Here is a 20,865-nt window from a genome sequence, read left to right on the forward strand (position 1 = left end):
GGCTTCGTGGGCTAGGCTGCACACATGTCTCGGCAACTTGGATGGCGATCTTTGTGGGTCACACTGGGAAGTCAAGCGGTCACCATTGGAGGCGGCATGCGCACGCCCTTCTGGCATGACGCATGGGTTCATAATGAGGCACACATTGGTATTATTATCTTTTATAAATTTAGTCAAACTTAAAATAATTTGATTTTGGTCAGAATTAAAATTGTATTTTTTTTTGCACAGTTATATAGGAAATCAGTTGAAGCAAGCATGAAGGCAAAAGTTGATGCCGGTTGAACATAGAATGGCTAACGTCTGGACGTCCGGCGCGTCGCGCGCGTCCGTCTTCACCCGCGTCCCACGCGCTGATGAGCACGCCCCTCCCCCCTCAAAACGTAGAACCCCCGTCCGTCAGCCCCCAACGGCCCAGTCCGCTAGCCCTCCGACGCGCCGCACGCCCCCAGGTCACCTCACGGCCCATAGTGTCTGCCTTCGCACCGCCCCACGTGCGTGGCGAGCACGCCCCTAGCCCCCCCCCCCCCTCGACCGCATCACCCTCGTCCCCCCCCCCCCCCCTCGAGGGGCGAGACCCCGGCCAAACAACATAAAACGCTCAAATAAATCACTTGCAACGTGGAACAAGTTGCTGCAACATAAGATAAACCATCTAAAACATTTGGAACATATTATTGCAACATTTATGTGAAGCATATGAAACATCCAGATCAGAACGATTGCAACATACATATAGAAACATGTGAAATATTTTGAACAAATGCTTGCAACATGCTTCTGAAACACTTACAACATGTGTAGCATCCCCGATCTACTTTACAACAACAAGATGAAACAATTGCAACATACTTATGAAACGTCTGAAACATTTGAAACATGCATTTGCATCATACCGGTCCTCCCTGCCGTGGTGTCTTCGGCTGACCACGGGAGACGATGTCCCGACCAGTGATGACCTCTCTCGATGGCGCCGGCGTGGTGGTGGCGGTGATGGGTGAGTGCGGATTGGGTGCGCAGCGGTGGATGGCCGCGTGGAGACCGAGTGGGGCGCGTGGAGGCCGAGTGGATGGCCGGCCGGAGACGGAGTGGGCACGGAGGCGCTGCGCGGCGCAAGATGAATGCGCGCGGGGTGGAAGGCAGAGTGAGCGGCCGAGCGCAGGATGGGGATGCGCGGGGATGGTCGTCGTGCCTAGCGGAGTGGGACGTGCATGTCCGTCTTCGCCCGCGTCCCACGCGCTGACGAGCACGCCCCCCCAAACGTAGAACCCCCGTCCGTCAGCCCCCAACGGCCCAGTCCGCTAGCACTCCGCGCGCGCCGCACGCCCCCAGGTCACCTCGCGGCCCATAGTGTTTGCCTTCGCACCGCCCCACATGCGTGGCGAGCACGCCCCTAGCCCCCCCCCCCCCCCGACCGCAGCACCCCCGTCCGCCGGCGCGCCTCGTCCCCCTCCGCCCCCTCGAGGGGCGAGACCCCGGCCGAACAGCATAAACGCTCAAATAAAATGACTTGCAACGTGGAACAAGTTGCTGCAACATAAGACAAACCAGCTGAAATTTTGGAACATATTATTGCAATATTTGTGTGAAGCATATGAAACATCCAGATCAGAACGATTGCAACATACATCTAGAAACATGTGAAATATTTTGAACAAATGCTTGCAACATGCTTCTGAAACACTTGCAACATGTGTAGCATTCCCGATCTACTTTTGCAACAAGATGAAACAATTGCAACATACTTCTGAAACGTCTGAAACACTTGAAACATGCATTTGCAACATACCGGTCCTCTCTGCCGTGGTGTCTTCGGCTGACCACGGGAGACGATGTCCCGACTGACGATGACCTCTCCTGGTGGCGCCACGCGTGGTGGTGACGATGCACACCGTGGCCGTGATGGGTGAGTGCGGATTGGGTGCGCAGCGGTGGATGGCCGCGTGGAGACGGAGTGGGGTGCGCGGAGGCCGAGTGGATGGCCGGCCCGAGGCGGAGTGGGCGCGGGGGCGCTGCGGGCGTAGGATGAGTGCGCGCGGGGTGGAAGGCAGAGTGAGTGGCCGAGCGTAGGATGGGGACACGCGGGGATGGCCGTCGCGCCTAGCGGAGTGGGACGAGCAGGATTTGTTTTTTGTTTTTGTTTTTTTGAGTAGTGAGTCGCGCGCGGTGGGATGGGGGGAGTGGGATGACCACGGGCGGTCAGCGGAGTGAACCGCGCCGTGACGAAGCATTATCGGTTGAACATGCAGAGATACCGGACTGGCGGACTGCATAGGCAAGTCAGCGATAGGCGCCGCTGGTAACGGAAGGAGCTCTCCTCGTCTGACTGCTGTGGCACCGTCATCATATACATACAGTCAGAAACGCAGAGGCCAGCTCGAATTCTAGAAGAAAAATAACATTGCACGCAGAGGCCTAGGAATTGCCTTGCGGCACGGGACGAAGAGAAGAAGGAAGGGTGGAATTCTGTCAATTCCTCTTCCTCCGACAGGTGCCGTGCCTGCCGAGGAGGCTGAATTCCTCCAAGCAAGATCGTGTCAGAACTCAGAACCTTGTGGTTGTCCATTGTCGTAGGGATCATAACATGGGTTGCTCACGTAGGCTCTGTTCGCTGGCAGAATTTTGGCTTAAACTGGCTGAAAAACACTGTTTCGGCTGAATTGTTGTAAGAGAAAAACACTCAGCTAAAAAAAAGCCGAACAAATCGAATATGAGGTAAGCCGGACAGGGTCTTATTATATTAGCAACTGCTTTGCTTGCAAGGAGTTTCAGTCTACTGTCTGTGTCTGCTTAAGACGGCCTCCAGAGTGTAACCCTGTTTTCAATTGTTACAAAACCTGAACCTCTCTTCTTTTCTTCTTGTTTTTTAATAACAAAATCATCTACAGGCTTTGTATATTACTCTACACAACTTTAGCCTTTGTATAGGCACGTGATGGCGACCGCGAGGCACATTGGCATCTCAGCATCTCTGCAAAAGGTGCGTCGTGATTCGTGAATATCCGTGTGTCGGTGTGTGAACTGTGACCGAACCCATTGCAACGTCGGTTAGCCTGCTGGTTTATATCGTTGTTGGTTTGTGAAGAAGCACTGATGTCTGGTTTGTGTGAGAGAAAAATACTATTCTAACTGAAAATTTACGATCGTTTGCGACATGCCACAGCCAAACGACCCTTTCCTCCCTAAAATCACAAGGGCTCCCTGCAGCATGCCTTTGGATCGAGAAACAAATAAAAACGAAATAAAGAAAGCGTATCATTTCCTTCTTTAAAAAAAAAAGAGAGAGAAAAGGTTGGATCGTCCATTCCTCCAAGCAAGCAACCGCGTAGGTATCCCATATCCTCGCGAGAATACAATTAGTTAAAGTTTCCTTTTTGTATTATTAGTGCAGTGCAGAATAGAATTAGCTTCCTTGACCTCTCATTAATTTGGCTTTCCTGACCCCACGATCCTCCTGACCCGGTCCACTGCCAGATGCAGCGGCACCCAGCCAGAAAGTGAATCTTGCTTGCCCACCACTTCTACTTCTACTTCTACTTCTACTTCTACAGTTCTACACCAAGAAGTCCCCAACCACCCGCCGGCACCACACCGGCCATGGTCCGCCTTCCCCTTGGCGACTCCCACACACTTGCCCAACCACACATGCGCGTGGTCCTCCCCCTCTCCCCTTTCCCCTTGCTTGTATAGTTGCCATTGCCAACCACCTCCACACCTCCTCGTTCCTCGGCCCTCTTTCTTCTCCAACCAAACAACAACCTCCCCCCCAAGAAACCCGCAAGCGCCAAGCCGTCCGGACGATGAAGAGGGAAGGGCGGCAGCACGGCACCGTCCGGATCAGCCGCAGCAAGGTGCTGAAGACCGCCGCCGCAGCCGCCGACGCCGAGGCGGCAGCGGAGCCGTTGGCGGTGGCGGCGACGGAGAAGGCGGCGGCGAAGCTGACGAACGCGTCGAGGAGCACGGGTAAGTGCCGGCGGCCCCGGTGCGCGGGGTGCCACGCGCACCCCGTCACCAAGGCGCGGGACAAGGCCAAGGGCGCGCACAAGCTCCGCGCCTGCGACGTCGCTCTCAACCACCGCCTCGTGTCCTGGCGCGTCGTCGACCAGGGCGAAGGCGTCCCCGAGTACAGGGGCAAGTCCGCCTCCTCCCTGCTCGCTTACCTGGCCGGCGGCAACAGCTGGCACGAGGAGGACGACGACGCCGCAGGCGAAGGCGGGATAGGAGCGCCCGACGCCGGGCTCTCTGACCTCTACGACATCTTCGTCGGCCGCCGCGCCGACGACGACGCCGACGGCCTCGAAGTCGATCCTGATCCGGCGGCGCGTGATACTGACGTAGATGATGTAGGAGAGATTCAAGCAATTGGAGAGCAGGGGCTGCTGCTGGATGGCCAGGAAGATGGGGATGACGAGAAGGATGAAGACGACGACGACATGGGGTTCTGCATGGTCGGAATCACCATCGCGGTGGAGTTCTCCGACGGCGAGGAGGACTGGATCGTGGTGGAGGAGATCTGATCCCAACCCCATCCCATCTCAGTCGATCTGGGAATTCGATGCCAGATTGCGAATAAGACTCGCCCATCCTCTGTCGGTGGTGTGTATGTGTATATACTACTACTGCTCTGTTAATTGCTTGTGTCCGTCCATGTGCATATGGTGACTGTTAAACTGATTGTGGTCATGGATTATTGCATGATTCAAAAACATGAATGAATTTCTCATCTGTGAATGAATAATAAATTTAAGTGGATTCTTCTTCTGTTCTTGGTGATTCGGCTATGATTGAAATTGAATTGCCAAGGTGGAGCAGATGTGTATGTGATCATCTGATGATTTTCCCTGTGTTCATGTTCCTATTCCTTTCCGTTTTCTGCTCTAGATGATTTCCCCGTACTCTGTTCTTGATGATTTTCCCATTGTTCTTGTTCATGTTCCTTACCGTTTTCTGCTCTGCTCTGCAAGTGCTCTGTTGTTGAGTTGATAAACTCTTGCTCTGCAAAATTGGATAAATTCAAATCAGGAACATGGAATAGGATGCAGTCCTCGATTCCTCTCCTTATGTTCTTTCTTATCAATCTACTTATAACTGTTCTACTGATTACCGCAACTTTAGGTTCCTCTCTAAATTTTCTTCATGGTTTCAAACATCCTCAGGGCCCTACTATAGTTTGGTGGCCCACATAACTCCTGGTTGGTGCGCTGTACTGTGGTTTCCATTTCTAATTACTTGACATCTACCTACCCTGCCCTTTTTCGCTTTCTCAAGGTTTCATCCATAGTTCCATGCAAAACTCTAACGTATTTAATGCAACCATGCATTTTCTTTATTCTGAAAGAGAAAGGTTTTACCTCTGTTAATTAACCTGTATATCACATCCTCGGGCGTATTTATTGCAATCTTTTTCCATGTTTGGCCAATAAAACCCATATCTGTGTATCAGCCATCTCATTCTTCTGCCCGCTTGATGTGCTCCAGCGATTCTTTCATGGACCTCAGCCATTACCAATAAAGCCCCCCTTTACCTTCTCTTTCTATTCTATCAGTGGTCACCAAATTTCATCTGATGCGGTCATTATCATCCTATCATTTGATGGCTGTGTCTCAACGTTTCATTGGTGAAACATCTTTCTAAGGACTACTAGTTAATGGCCCATGCGTTTGAACAGGCACACAAAATAATGATTCTCTCCCAAACAACTGTGTGATCCTTAACTAATCCCTTGCTGCATACGTATGGTCCTGGTGAAGTAAATGTCAATTTCTTAGTTTTCAGTGCAGATTTAACATAAAGACATTTTTTGGCCTTTTCTACCACCAAATTAAACTAAAGTTATACTACTAATCTGCCTTTTTTAACCATCGAAACTAATCCCCTGTCTTCTTCTATTAAGGATCCTTCGTGGCATCAACCTGTACACGGTGTATACATGTAAAACTACGAAACGCTTCATGCGAAAACCTTTAGGTACAAGCGAGCTTAAATACAAGTCAACTCCATTTTCTTTTTCATACTTTGTACTGGTAACTTATAATCAAAGGATTGACAATGTATTAGGACTGTATTAAGTTTCTAAGGGCACGTACAACGGTGGGTTGAACCCGTCCCTTCATCGCCACTTAAAAAAAAAACCTGTCGAAGCCTGAAGACGCCGCGTCCGTCGTCTCGCGAAGGGACGGCTGCGTGGGGCGGACGAGACGACCCGAGCAGCGTTGTAGGAGCCGTCTCCTCGTCGCGACGGCGCGCAGATCCCGGGCGCTCGCGCGCGCGGGAGGGAGCAGTCCCGCCAAATCCGTCCTCTGTATCACCGGTGAGCAGCAACAGAGCTCCAATTTTCTTCCTCGATCGGGTGCCCCAACGCCTGGATCTCCGCGATGTTGAGCGCCTCGGCGAGGAAGAGCAAGCTATTAGTCGCCGCAAACAAGAAGAGCAAGGGCGCCCCGGCTGCTACGTCAACGGCGGCGGCGGCGGCGTCGTCGTCGTTCCCGGCGCACACCTTCGGTCGCGGAACCATCTCGACGGCGGCGATCCGCAACCTCAGTCGCGGTGGAGGCTTGTCGTTGGGCGCGGATGCCGCGGGCCAAACCCCAGGCCGCCGGAGCGGATCGGCGGCGGCGTTGGCGGGGTGCCCCATCTCCGGTTCCCTCAGCAACGGCTCGGCGACGCCCCCATCCTCCATTGGTAGATCTGGTGGAGGTGCCTTCCCCGGCGCTGCGACGGCTCCATCGTCGTCGAACAGTGGGTTTCCATTCCCCCCTTCACCATCTACTGCTTGGTGGGATCCGGCCAGCGTTGATCCGGCTTCTCCTTCGTCCGATGCGGAAAAGGAGTAGCGAGTTGCTGCCATGAAGTGTCTTAGGAAGGCCCTTCTTCCTGAAACTGTCTGAACAGGTAAGTTGAGCAACCTGTACATGTTAAACAATCACTTTCATGTGTTGCCAACTTGACATACATATATGCACTATTTTGTGTAGGTTTTTTTGGCGGACCTGGGCTATGAGGACTTGCAGATATGAATGTTGCAGCAACTTGATTGGCTTACCCAGTGTAGAGAGCTCCCGGGTTCCGGGGAAGGGTGTCAGGAGCAATCCTTACCCTCGTCCGTGCAATGCGAGGAGACCGCGACTCTAACCCGGGACCTTCTGGTCACAGGCGGTAAGACTCTACCGCTTGCACCAGGCCCGCCCTTCTTGCATCAACTTGATTCTATCTAGAAATTTTATCCTATCTGTTAGTGAACTTGATTCTATCTAGAAACTTGATCCTATCTGTTAGTCAAACTTTATCCTGTCCAGACAGTTATCTGAATGTGAACCTGCGTTTGCTAGCTGTTATCTGAACGTGTCCAGGAACTTGCTAGCTGTTGTCTGAATGTGAACAGAGCTTTGCTAGCTGTTATCTGAAGTTCTCAATGGTAGCTGTTATCTGATTATGGTTCACTGCTATTTTTTGAATGTATAATATAATTATTATGAAGGGCGGGCCTAGTGCAAGCGGTAGAGTCTTACCGCCTGTGACCGGAAGGTCCCGAGTTCGAGTCACGGTTTCCTCGCATTGCTCAGACGAGGGTAAGGCTTGCCACTGACACCCTTCTCCAGACCCCGCACAGAGCGGGAGCTCTCTGCACTGGGTACGCCCCTTTATAATATAATTATTATATTGATGGTTTCTAAGAATTATTGTAATCATATTGCTTTTATTTATCCTTGATACATTTTCTATCAAATAGCCACACAAGGATATACAAAAATTTATTTATAGTTGATCATAGCTTCATGCAAAGCATTAAACAGTTTAGAGACGGACCCCGTCTGTGGGTTGTATGACATGTCTTTATATGTGTCTGAATGATACATTCGAGGCGTTTAGAGACGAACCCTGTCTGTAGGTTATACATGCCCTAAGAGCATCTCCAAGAGACTCTATATCATTCCTAAATACTAGGAAAATAGATTTTAGTGAAAAACTACCCTTCAACAGCTTCTCTAAATGGTCATCCAAATATAGTCAATTTCTATTTCGTATTTTTCGCTAGCAAAAAATAGAAGGCGAGAATGGCTCTCTAGAGTGCGCATGAAAAATAGAAAAACTATTAGAGAGTGAAAAAATATACAAAACGATTTTTATGCAAATGGCTCTCCAAACGAGGATTTACAAGCTCTCGGAGATGCTCTAAGAGCGTGTTTGCTTTCTTCCTAGGCAAACGTGCCAGGCGGGTGTCCGATTTTGGATGCATAGGATGACTCAATCCTACATGCTGCTGCACAGTGCACACCGTTCTGTTGTCCGAAATTGCTGGCCTGGCCAATGCCGAGTCGAGATCCCACAGTGAGATCATTGGTCTTGGCTTTGGCTGTAACGTGTGATAGACAGTTGCAAGTTCCCATCTCAGGAAGGAGTGGCTGACGATGCACAGGAGGAATCCGGCTTTTTACACGGTGAGGTGATGTCTCAGATGGCGACGAGCCGACGAGCACGTCCTCTTGTTGTCCGCATCTCCGGCAGTACCTCCTTGATGATGCTAGTGCGCTCCGTGCCTTGCACTCCACCGGTAGCATTCACTATCTACTATCTAGAGCACTTCTGGCCTATGCACGAGTACTAATTAGCTATTGCAGAAATTCCAAAAAGACAGCTGATTTTTTTTGCCCAAAGTCTATAGAACTATTATATGCAACTATACCAGCATTTACAATGTCGTCCAGGAAAACCTAAGGGAAATCAAGTGGAAAGCTTTCACTAGAACATGGTCAAGCAGAAATAATGAATGTGTTCTCCAGCGATTAAACTGCGTTCGGCTGTCAGAACTCTGAAACTTATACAGGACAGGCGGTTGACATTGGCACTCTGCGGTGTTCGGCTGGCTGGCTTGTGGCTGGCTGGCCAGCCAACTCACGAAAACATTGTCCACGTGAACAGTGTTATCAGACAGAACAGTATTTTTCTCTCACAACAATCAGTCAGAACAGTATTTTTACTTATTTTTCGGTCCTGCCGAACAGGATCCTCCTCCAGCCTCCATGGCTTCGATGTTGGGCTTGCACAGGACAGGGGGTCTTGGGCAGATCAGCGGTGTTCCTAGTGATCACGCCTAGCTCACTGCTCTGAGCACAAAGCCTACCGTGAAGAGAGAATTCTTTATTTGACATTGGGAAAATGAGTCGTTCCTTTTTTGCCTTGAAATTTTCTTTGTTCCCTATTTGACACTCACTTCAACTTTCATCCCTAATTGGACACTACCGTCAAATCCGTTAGCTAACGGTGTTAACTGGCTGTTAAAAAGACGTTTTTGCCCCTAGAAAAAAAGCGGCGAAGCAAATTTGAGAGGAAAAAAAACCTGCGCCCGCCTCTGATGCATGCGCCCAGCTGCAAAAAAAGGCGCAGATTTTTTTTCCTCTCAAATTTGCTTCGCCGCTTTTTTTTCTATGGGCAAAAACGTCTTTTTAACAGTCAGTTAACACCGTTAGCTAACGGATTTGACGGTAGTGTCAAATTAGGGATGAAAGTTAAGGTGAGTGTCAAATAGGGAACGAAGAAAATTTCAAGACCAAAAAAAGAACGACTCATTTTTCCAGTGTCAAATAAGAAATTCTCTCTAACATGAACCTGCACGCCAGAGCTCTGACCACAAAGCATCGAAAGGAGCAATGACTAACTGTCTCATAATCACTTAGCTCACTGCTCACTTGAGACTATTTAGAATGCAGGTGGCATACAAACATAATCTCTCTGCTCTGGAATCTAACATCAGGCAGCATACTTAAGGAGATCAAAAGACGCCCCTTGTAAACTTTCTTCTATAACTAAAATGAAAAAAAATGCAGTGCAAAGCTCTTAAGAGCAGCAAAGGCACGCACACCTAACCTGCCATAGATCATAGCACATACATACCTAACTTTGAGGTACCAAACTAAGCATTGTGAGTTGTGACTTCAACAGCAGTACAATCTTGCTCACTCACCAGCGTGCATACCAAAACCCAATCCATCCACCCATTTCTGCATGCAAATTTGTATTCCTAGACCAAACAAACGTGAGTGCTCACTCACCAGATCCTAATCCTAATAAATAACATTAGCAGTGGATGATAGTCTAAATTAGCCTGTAGCATCCTTTGAGTAGACAGTATTGTACTAATATTCAGTATCACATAAAACAAAAATAAACACTTCAACATACCAGAATGTGGTACATGCTTAAAATAGCTAATATATAATTCAGTCATTCTGGAGTCTGGACTCTGGACACTATCAAGTATTAAAATGGTGACAAAAAAATGAAGTAGCTTGCACTGGACTTGATGCTCAAGTGGATTACACCGTGCTTGATTGACTATGTACTAACTGTAACTGCAGAGTGCTGCCTTCATTCGCTGACACAATACGCCTGCATCAGCCTGTTCGCTTGCTCGTATACGATCGTGGATTATAAGCTGGAACAGTATTTTTCTCTCACATCAAACCAGCCAGCAGTAAATAATCCACGATCGTTTACGACGTAACGAACAAGATGATTTGTATCTCCAGGTGTTTCAATCTTATGATGCGTACCTCCAAAATAAGAGCATGGTAACGCGGCAACTGCGCCTTCCCATCTTTGGCCTTGGAATGCACAAAGATGTAGACGAACTGATTGTTGCACTTGCACCTTGTGTGAAGCTAATACTGGTTGTGTGGCATCCTCACTAACTTGAATCCAAACTTGAGTCCTGCAGTGGTAAAAAAACAATCACAATTGGTTACCATGTAAATAACCTGAAAGCCTGATCCTTCGTGTCAACCAAATGTTCATGATGGTGCCATGGCCCGTGGTATGAGGTGACAAGGCAAAGAAGAGCAAACCTAGAATGATAGAAGAACAAGATAAAGGGAAAACTGAATATAGAATTATCAATCGGTTTTTTATACATGGCACACTCATTAATCAGCTGACCCCTCTGTTCATGGTGAAAACAAAAGGCCAGTAGATTTTTACGATTGACCAGCTCCTATCCAATTCCAATGATGGAATTTGCTAAGAAATAGTGATGACATATTTTCAAGTTGGTTCTTTTTAGAGATGTGAATGTGAGAGACATACTATAAGATTAAACGTGTCAGACAAAGGAATAAGGTTTCATTTGACAGTATTTCATCACCACATTGGGCAGTTACGATCAACGGATCGAACTTGGGGAATCACGTTTCTCTGTGCACGAACAATTGTTTTCCTTCCCAAGCAGGTTGTTCAGTGTTCACAGTGTTCATGCTAATGTCGAACTTGGCCTGTTCGTTTCGGCTTATTCGCTCGTATATGGCTTATAATCCACAGCTTAAACAGTGTTTTTCTCTCATACCAAACCAGCCAGCAGTACTTTCAGCCATGGCTTATAAGCCAATTCAGCCGAAACGAACAGGCCGAGTGCAGGTTGTGATGATGAGCCATGCCAACCCTGCTACAGTGCTACTGGGACTACCGATAGGCGATAATAGCATCAGGTCCATAGAATATCATGGCATATACACAATCACATCAAGTGAGTTCAAAACTGGTTGGCTTCAGAACTAGTACTACTCTATTGCTACTCGTGCTACAGACAAATGGTACAAAATCAATATGTTGTTGATTGTTGAACCATGGCCTCAGAAGTCAGAAATGCCGCGAGATGCAGCAAGGGAACCGAAGCATAACACACGCTGAAAACGAAACAGCTCAAACTCTGCGTAAGCGAGCGACGCGAACAGCCCAACCTCACCAGGATTTCGGCTACCGCAGCCGCGCACTCAATCCACAAGCTTTCGCGGCAGAGACAGGCGGAGGAAGAGGAGGGGTCAAGAACAGGCTCACGGGTCCGTCAGTCAATGCTTGAAGCAACCGCGTGGGGTGGAGCCGTGGAGGGAGAGAGAGCTCTGGAATTGGAACTGTGCCATGGCGTGCGGTGCGGCACCTCGCCGTCTTCGCCTTCGGTTGAGAGGCGCGTCACCTGGCGCCCGCCAGAAAATCGCTGGAATGGGCGATGTGCGGACTGCGGACGGGTTCCTGGACGGCGGTGCCCCTGCCTGAGTATACGTGCGTGCGTAGGGAGATCGCCGTGGGATGTGTTAAAGCCTGAACGTAAATGGGGAAGAACTGTTTTGTTTCATTGATCTCTGAAATATATTTATATAAGTGAAAGGGTATCATGAAGGGACATGACTGTTTTCAAAGGACATGCCCTTTGGAGTAAAATTAACTCTCTAATCATATCCACTAATCTTGTAATTGATGGATGAGATCACTTCGTGGTGTCTATTGAGAGACATCGTTTCGTAACACTCCCCCTTGATCGAATTTTCTTTGAGATCAATACAGCTATAAGCTGAAATTCCTCGAAAAACCCTATGGGAAAAATCTGAGGAATATATGATATGCCATAAAAACTCATTTAAACCTTATTAGAAAATAAGGAGAAAATAACATATTTATTTGTGATTTAAGTAAACCACTATGTTATTGGTATCCCATTAAAAACCTTAATGGGGAAAAAATATTGGAGATACGACATAAAGATAACTCCTCCAAAAACCTTTTTAGGAAAAATATGAGGAGCAATATAAAGTGATATGTCGCTAAAACTCCTGTAAAAATCCAGTGGGAAAATTAGGAGAAAATATGACGACATATTATTGGTATTGCCTCTTGGATAACTCACATGAAAAACCTTCTCCAGGAAAAACCATAAATGAGTTGTGAGGGCAATATGTGTCTTTAATATTTCCCACAAAAACCCCGGTGGGGAAAATAGAAAATATGACACATGCTTATGTTAATATTACCTCATTGAAAACTTTGACAAGAAACCTTGTAAGTAAAACTTGTGAAAGAAAAGAGTATAATATGATACTGGTACAGGTCAACATTTAGGAGATGTCTCCCCCTGATTTTGATAAATCTCAAAGTCGCCGCATACCAATTCCATGTATCAATTTTTGAAACATAGAAGTTGGTAAGGACTTAGTAAATAGATCAGCGAGATTATCACATGACTGGATTTGCAAGATGTTTATTTCTCTGTTTTCTTATAATTCATGGGGATAAAACAGTTTAGGAACAATATACTTAGTGATATTGCTCTTTGTGTAACATGTTTGCATCTGTGTAACACAAGCGGAATTATCTTCATAGATAATTATAAGTGATTCAATTGAACCAATACCATATGACTGTTGTATGTGGTTAATCATTCTGTGAAGCCATACACATTCTCGTGATGTCTCGTATAGAGCAATAATTTCATAATGATTAGTAGAGGTCGCCGTCAGAGTCTGTTTAGATGACTTTATGAAATAGATGTACCTCCATGTAAGAATACAAATCCAGTTTAGGACGGGGACCAGATAAGTAACCAGCATCCGTGTATCCAATCATATTGGGATCATGATTTCTCTTAAAGAGTAAACCAAAATCCTTTGTGCCACTAAGATATCTGAGGATATGCTTCGCTCCCGTCTAATGACGGTGAGTTAGATTGGCACTATGTTTAACTAGTATGTTCACTGCAAATGCGATATCAGGCCTGGTGCAATTTGCAAGATACATAAATGCTCCAATGACACTAAGATATGGAACCTCGGTCCCAATATCTTTTCTTCAAAACCTCGTGGTCTAAATGGATCTTTCTTTATTTCTAAAGAACGAACAACCATCGGGGTTTTATCATAATATGATTTGTCTATATTGAATTTCTTCAATATTTTCTGGATATAGGCTGATTGATGCACTAAAATCTTTGAAGGACGGTGCTCAAGTTGTAAGCCTAAGCAACATTTGGTCTTATCCAAATTCTCCATCTCGAATCCACATGATGGAAATTGTATCTCAAATGACTGCATAATTATTTCTGTATCATGATGATATCAAAATAACTAATATGCGTAATCATGCTTAATTATATACAATGTATGTTGCGATTTGTATTTGGATTCAGAATATGAAGTCTATTGAGACTTATACGTCCGAATCTATCAAATTCATTTGATCCGCCAATTATTGAATTTGGAAAACTTCATTTTCACACATACCATGGGGTATGCTATGCTAGGTCTCTGCGTGAAACCATATGCTACAAGCTCTCATTATTCACCACATTGCTTCTGAAAAGAAACTCTGTGAGGGAAGATATTACTGTGGTAATACTTCTCATCATTGAACAAGAGCAATCTTCTTAATTGCTATCTTTTAGTTTGACCAAATTTGAGTGTGAAGACACTCTACCTAGGATTTTTGGTCTGGATCCAGTAAGGTAAAAAGGCAATCTTTGAGGAGTATATGCCGCGATAATTTATAGTCTTTAAATGATTGATTCAGTTCTTGAAATCAATATAGCATGTGAAAATGTTAACCCTTTTGGACTCCGAGTCATTTCCCATATAGAGTCCAGGTGTTCCAATGTCCTAGGATCAGAATTTGGGTGCACCATTGATTCGGGTGGATTTTGATCCGGGTTTTGGATGCTCATCCATTTTGGGTGTCTACCAACTTGATGTTGGCTTGGATTTACTAATTTGGAGGATATTGTCCTCGGTATCCTCGGACGCTTACTTGGAGCATTATCCTTAAGAGCGGTCGTACTTCTCCCCCTCTTCTTTGGAAGTGGGAGTTGAATGGTTTTAATTGGTACCTCCATTCTTTTGGGTGCATTATAAGTAGGATAAGAGGATTTTGTGACACCCTTATTATTAGTAAATGTTTCTGGCAGATTCTTTACAATATGATGCAAATATAAGATATTCTAAACGATTAGGTTTAGAATTTTTGGTACGTGGATGTGAGGATTGCTCGTTTGATTCCTAGCATTCTTAATGTGGTATAAATCTCTCCCTAATGCCTGAAATTATCCTCAAATATAATCAACATACAGACAATTTATAAATCCCCTGTAGAGTTACCTCTTGGGACCCCTAATGCCCATTGGTATGTTGGGGTGGTGATACGGGTATGTGAAAACATACTCGATGCGTAGATGGGAAATGTTTGGATGCGGCCAAAGTTTCACGTACATACTGCAATAGAGGGAGTTGTATAAGTGTAGCTTGATGAATTTAAATTAATGATGCGGTGTGTAAGGCCGCATGAAAACAACTTAATTCTGGTAAATTATAATTCTATTTTAATATGTCCTGCAATTTGATTCTCAATAAGAGACTCAATAAAACCATTATTGGTATGGACATAAGGTACTAGATATATAGTACCCAAAAACCAAATTGTTCCATATAAAATGGATTTGATCCCACGTCCAGGATAATTTGCTCTAAATTGAAGATTTCGAGCAATGAGTTTGGTATAGTGATGATTCTCATGACTAAGAGACACACCTGGGACTATATGATGGATGCATAAATGTGCATTACATAGTATCTTTATGGTCCATAAAATGGTAAAGAGTCACATGTATGTTCTTGAATTTCTTCAAGAAATATAGTGGCTCATATTGATGCTATGACCAATAGAATTGACAATAATTCTCAAGTTATCTCTATAGTTGAATAACTATGGCAAATGTGCCAAGTCATGTTGACATCAAGAGAGAGAATTATTTGTACGCAACATTAGATACATGTTATGTATATGTAGTCAAATCCAACTGAGGATGTTTTGTTTAAGTATTGCCATATCCGTTGTTAAGAGAAAAATACTCCTCTTAGTTGTCATCTTGGGGTTTCCATATGAAAAACCACATTGACGGATATCTCTATAATTTTAATTAGGTATATTTTGAAATTAGAATACAAGAATGAATTCATGATTATTATTTAAGTACCAATAGGGAGTATGATAGTAGGACGACTAAAACCCACTATCATGACATCGCGTCAAGTGATTAACAAAATATTTTCTTGTCTCTATGTAAGAGTTTATGAATATTTTGCTTTCCTATATATAGAGTTTGTAGTGCAACTATCCACTAGGCAAAATTCCTCTTTGCATTTGGATTGACTCCTGTATAAGTCTATATATAGCATGAAGAATATAATGACATTCTTTGCAGATATATAGATTACATATAAGTTAATTAATGGAATATCAAATGTGATGGCACATTATTGTGATATTCAATTGAAATTGATGACAACATTTTATATTACAACACCAAAATGGGACGTAGATACTAGGTATGTTTGTAAATGGGAGACAAATTTTGGTCCCCAAAATGGATCAAGCGAAGTAAATTCGATGATCGTGCTCTCCATACTCATAAGACCCACTTATTAATTAAGTGTTTGGTTGCTACTTGGTTTTTTCATAAAACTTGTTGTGAACAATTGGCCTTCCTGGTGGTGTCAGGTTGAAGATAAAGTGTGCTTCATATCTTTATTGTTGCGCCGGAAACTTATGTCCAATGGATTTGTAATACCGATCAATTAAATGTTTCAAGGCATGATATTTTCAAGTTGTGTGGCTGTAACATACATAATTGGGACAAAATATGGTTCTGTCATATTTAGGAAATGCCTTGACCCTAAAGAATGCACGAGGCTGCTATTTTTTTTGCGTTAAATCTTACCATTAAAGTTCTATGAATGGCATTATTACATGGCATCGAACTTGTTATGATTCTGAAAATTCAATGTACTTCAGATGATAGAGCATCACTATAATGCTAATGGTGATTTCTCGATAAAAATTTATCATACACTTAGACCTGAAGTAATGTAGGAATTAATCTAGAATACATATGGTAAGTCGCGGGAATCGCAAAACGCAATATAGAGGATATTTAGGAACAACATAATTCTATTCTCAAGTGGACTTAAGATCCTAGAGATAAAGTTGTGGCCAAACTTAGTCGGCATTGGGCAGAATGACTGCCTTGTATTGTTCATATCACCCATTAAGAGCTAGTCATATAGTGCTTCGATTTGCACCCATTGAGATACACATACGTGTGATCTGGATATAAATGGTGCTTTATTTCAATAAAACTCTATATTTAAATTGATCATAAGTGGTGATGCTTTCTTATGAGGAGCATCAAATATTGATATGAATCCATAGAACATCAAGTTTAACATTACGTCCATTGACCATGTTAGATAATGATGACCATCAAGAGCAAGAGATCAAACTCTTTGCTGGCTATTATTCTAACAAGGTTTAAAACATAGATTTTCTGAATTTACGCTAAGGGTAAATTTAAAATTGCTATGGTGATGCTGTATTAATTAATACAAAATAAATAGGAGACAAGATCTATCTCACTAATAGTGTAAACCTCATTTATGCTAACATATTAGAGGTATTCATCATAAAGATGTAGACCTCTAATAATATGGACATAGTCTGTTGAACAGTAGATGTCTAGTGGTGTATGCAATTTGTATAAACACGTTTTAAGGTAATCATCAAAAGATTGATGTAGACCTTAGTTAATTCGCAAACGAATTAGGTACGCACGTTGAGGATAGTCACTAAGTTGTTGACTTAGTGTAGATCCTACAGTAGCAACTATAGTACTACCTTGTGTATGGCCAATAGAAATGTTGATTAATGATAGTCATCTTTGTGAAAAGATGTAGACCATATGTTCCAATTTGTGATATTAGGTACGCACATTGAGGATAGTCACTGAGAATTTAGTGTAGATCCCACAGTAGCAACTATGGCGCTACCTTGTGTATGGTCAACATACAATATGGAACATTTGTGTTATACAAATAATGAGGTAATACACTTAATTGATTTTGCATTAAAAATGTAAGCGCTATAAGCTTTAAATAAAGCATAAATGAGCTTAACATAAAATAAAAATTGCAAATAACAAAGTAATTACAATAATAAGGTCATGATAGTAATACTACATGTTTATTGGGTTTGTCATTTTGGACAAACACTTTGAACAATGTAATGATTATACTACATGTTTATTAGGTTTGCCAATTTGGACAAACACTTTGAACATGCAATATTAATAGCACATGTTTATTGGGTTTGCTAATTTGGACAAACGCTTTGAACAGTACTAAAATTTTTTCTAGAAAACATAGGATCTGGAAAGCGAATTTATAGTGGTAAATTCATCTGCAGCAGTACATGCCATGATGCTTTTATTTTTATGACACATGGGTCCCAAAATTACTTATTTACCGAGGTAAATATTATGCATCATATTGCATTTTAAACCTAGGGTCTAAAGTTAATATTTACATGAGGTAAATATAGTATGCTACAGACATGTTAAAACCTGAGGGCTTAATCATGAATCTAGATTACAATAATAATTCATGAAAATCATTATGTAATTCACAAGTAATAAGGGGTTTTTTTTCTGAAAAACCGCAGAATCTTATCCCTTCCACGCGAAGGCATGGACGGTACGGTTTCTTCGTCGCCCGTCCTCTCGTACAGGGGCCTCTCGGCCGCCTCCATGGGGACCGGCCGCCGCCGGGCTGGCCTCTGGCCGCCGTAGCGAGGCGCGGGAGGAGGTGTGCAACGTCCTCGGCAGCGAGCTCGTTGCCGTGGCTGCGGTCCTGGCCGTCACGAACGCCGGCCGCGGGGGCGCGAAGCCGCGAGCCGCCAGGCGCGTGAGGCGAGGACAGGATCGCCTCCGTCGGGCGTGGGGGCCGCTCGAGAGCCTAGCCGTCGGGCGTGGCTCCTAGTTGCCAGGCGCAAGGCCGCAGTCGCGGGAGGGGCCGCCGTTGTGCAGACGCGCGGCCGCTGCCGTCAGTCGGATCCACGGGCCAGGCATCTGTCGGGGCTCGGGTCCTGATTCCGTCGCACAGCCGCAATAGGCTCGCCGGCGAAGGAGTAGTTGGAAGAAAGAATCTTGCTGTTTCTCAGAAAGGTAAGACCATCGTAGATTAATAAATAACAATGATTTCTTACAGCTCTGTACTCTTGTTCGATGATTGAAGCCAGTAGCATCTCGTTCCAATTTCTCGTACAAGACCTGATGCTTCAGTTCCTGCCACAGGCCTTTGTGCCTTCTTTCTTCATGCAGGATGCCGATGCCGATACTGCCAGCGTTGCAGCGAGCGCTGACGGCCGCTGGCTGTTGTCGTCGCCGGTGAGGCTAGATGTATGGCCGCTGTTTTCTTTCTTCATCGAAGGGCCTCGAATTCTTCTTCCTAGATGGAGATCGACGGCCTCCAGTTCTGGCAATCGAGTCATATGCGTCGTTTTCCCTTCTTGTTCTCGGCGAACTCTGAGGGAACGGTGATGGTCGAGAGGCATGCATGCCTCTATTCTTCCTCTTGTTTGCAGAGCAAAGTGCCGATAACGTGTTAAAGCGTGAGGGTAAATGAATAAGATTTAGAAAAACTGTTTTCTTTTATTGATCTCTAAAATATATTTATACAAGTAAAGATGTGTCACGAAGGGATAGGACATATCATTTGGAGTAAAACTAATTGTCTAATTCTATTTATTAATCTTGTAATTGATGGATAAGATCACTTTATAAACATGTGTCTGTTCATGACGTCGTTGATGAGATCACGAGTGTATGTTGAGAGACACCGTTTCGTAACAGGACGGGGCCTCTCCTCGCACGAGATGTCCACGCCGACACGGCGAAACACAGGAGAAGAAAGGTCGTGTAGCATCCAGCAACGTTTGGCATCGTGTCCGGTCTAGCATGGCACGTCAACGGCCTTTTACTGCCGGCCCAACTCCTTTGTCATTCCTAAAGACCTTATGCCCTTGTGGGTTTTTTATTTTATTTTTAATACCTTTTTATTTAATATTTTAATAATAACCATCGTTAATTTTTTTCAGCAGTGCGGTTAGCGCGACAAAATCACGCCGCCACGCTACATGTGCTGATGCGGCAAGATCTATCACGTTGGATGGCGTTTTTCACGTGACAAACCTTGTCACACCACTCTTGTTGGCGTGACAATATTTTTTTTGTCCCACCTAGAGTGGCATGACAAGACTCAAACTTAGAAAAATCATAACTCGTCGATACGAGTTGGATGAAGATGATTTTTATATGAAAATTATAGGTCTCGATGAGATTTACAACTTCTAGTTTAGGTTTTTTCATTTGAGTATGTTCATATGCTAAAAAATAATATAAGATTCAACAGCATAATAATCACGTACTAGCGCTTGTCGCATTAAAAAATAATATCTTTTTTTGCATGGTGTCAAATGAAGATACTTTTTTTATATAAAAGTTATAATTCTTAGTGAGATATACTTTATAGTTTTGAGTTTTTACATTTGAGGTCGTTAAAGATGTTCGAAAAAATAATATAAAGTTTCAACACGTATTAATCGTGCACCAAGGCTTGTCATGTCACGAAAATTATATTATTCTTGTATGGTGTCAATTGAAGATACTTTTTATATTAAAGTTATAGCTATCGATGAGATATACAAGTTTTTTAGTTTTGAAGTCTTTCGTTTAAGATTGCTAAGATGCTCAAGAAAATAATATAGATTTTGAGGAACATATTACTAGCATACCAGAGCTTGTCTTCTTAGAAAAGTTATATATTTCATATTTTAGGTCCCATAAAAGTACCTTTTTAAATGAAAGATGTTGATCTTGTCGAGAGCTAGTATAAAAAGTATCGGAAGATATAATTTTATTAAAAAAACATAAGCTTTGGTACACAATTAATATACCCCTTAAATTAATATTTACAAGCATCTTAAAGATATGATTTTTTTCTAAAAAGAATCACGCATAATTTTTTTTCCCGAAGCACACAGATATGAACTGCACGCATGGTCCAAGAAGAGGACAGGTGCTAGAAGACTTGGGGTTCACGACACAATGATAGAAAATACATCGTGCATGTTCTATATGTTATCGAGAATTATTCTCTGTGTTCTAAATCATAAGATAGTTGTAAAAGCAATAAAGGGCGTACACAGTGTAGAGAGCTCCTGCTCTG

The 20,865-nt window shown here is 44.0% G+C and overlaps 1 protein-coding gene across 1 annotated transcript; it reads left to right on the top strand.

The window, feature by feature from the left end:
• Positions 1-3,657: 3,657 nt before the first annotated feature.
• LOC136528260 (uncharacterized) lies at positions 3,658-4,761 on the top strand. Its single transcript, XM_066521192.1, has one exon. The coding sequence runs from the start codon at positions 3,801-3,803 to the stop codon at positions 4,515-4,517; it is 717 nt and encodes a 238-aa protein (XP_066377289.1). The 5' UTR covers positions 3,658-3,800; the 3' UTR covers positions 4,518-4,761.
• Positions 4,762-20,865: the final 16,104 nt, after the last annotated feature.

This window comes from Miscanthus floridulus, chromosome 19 (assembly GCF_019320115.1).
Source record: "Miscanthus floridulus cultivar M001 chromosome 19, ASM1932011v1, whole genome shotgun sequence".
NCBI lineage: Eukaryota > Viridiplantae > Streptophyta > Magnoliopsida > Poales > Poaceae > Miscanthus > Miscanthus floridulus.

Excerpts from the sequence above, each read along its gene's own strand:
- LOC136528260 (XM_066521192.1), top strand. The coding sequence starts at position 3,801 with ATGAAGAGGGAAGGGCGGCAGCACGGCACCGTCCGGATCAGCCGCAGC.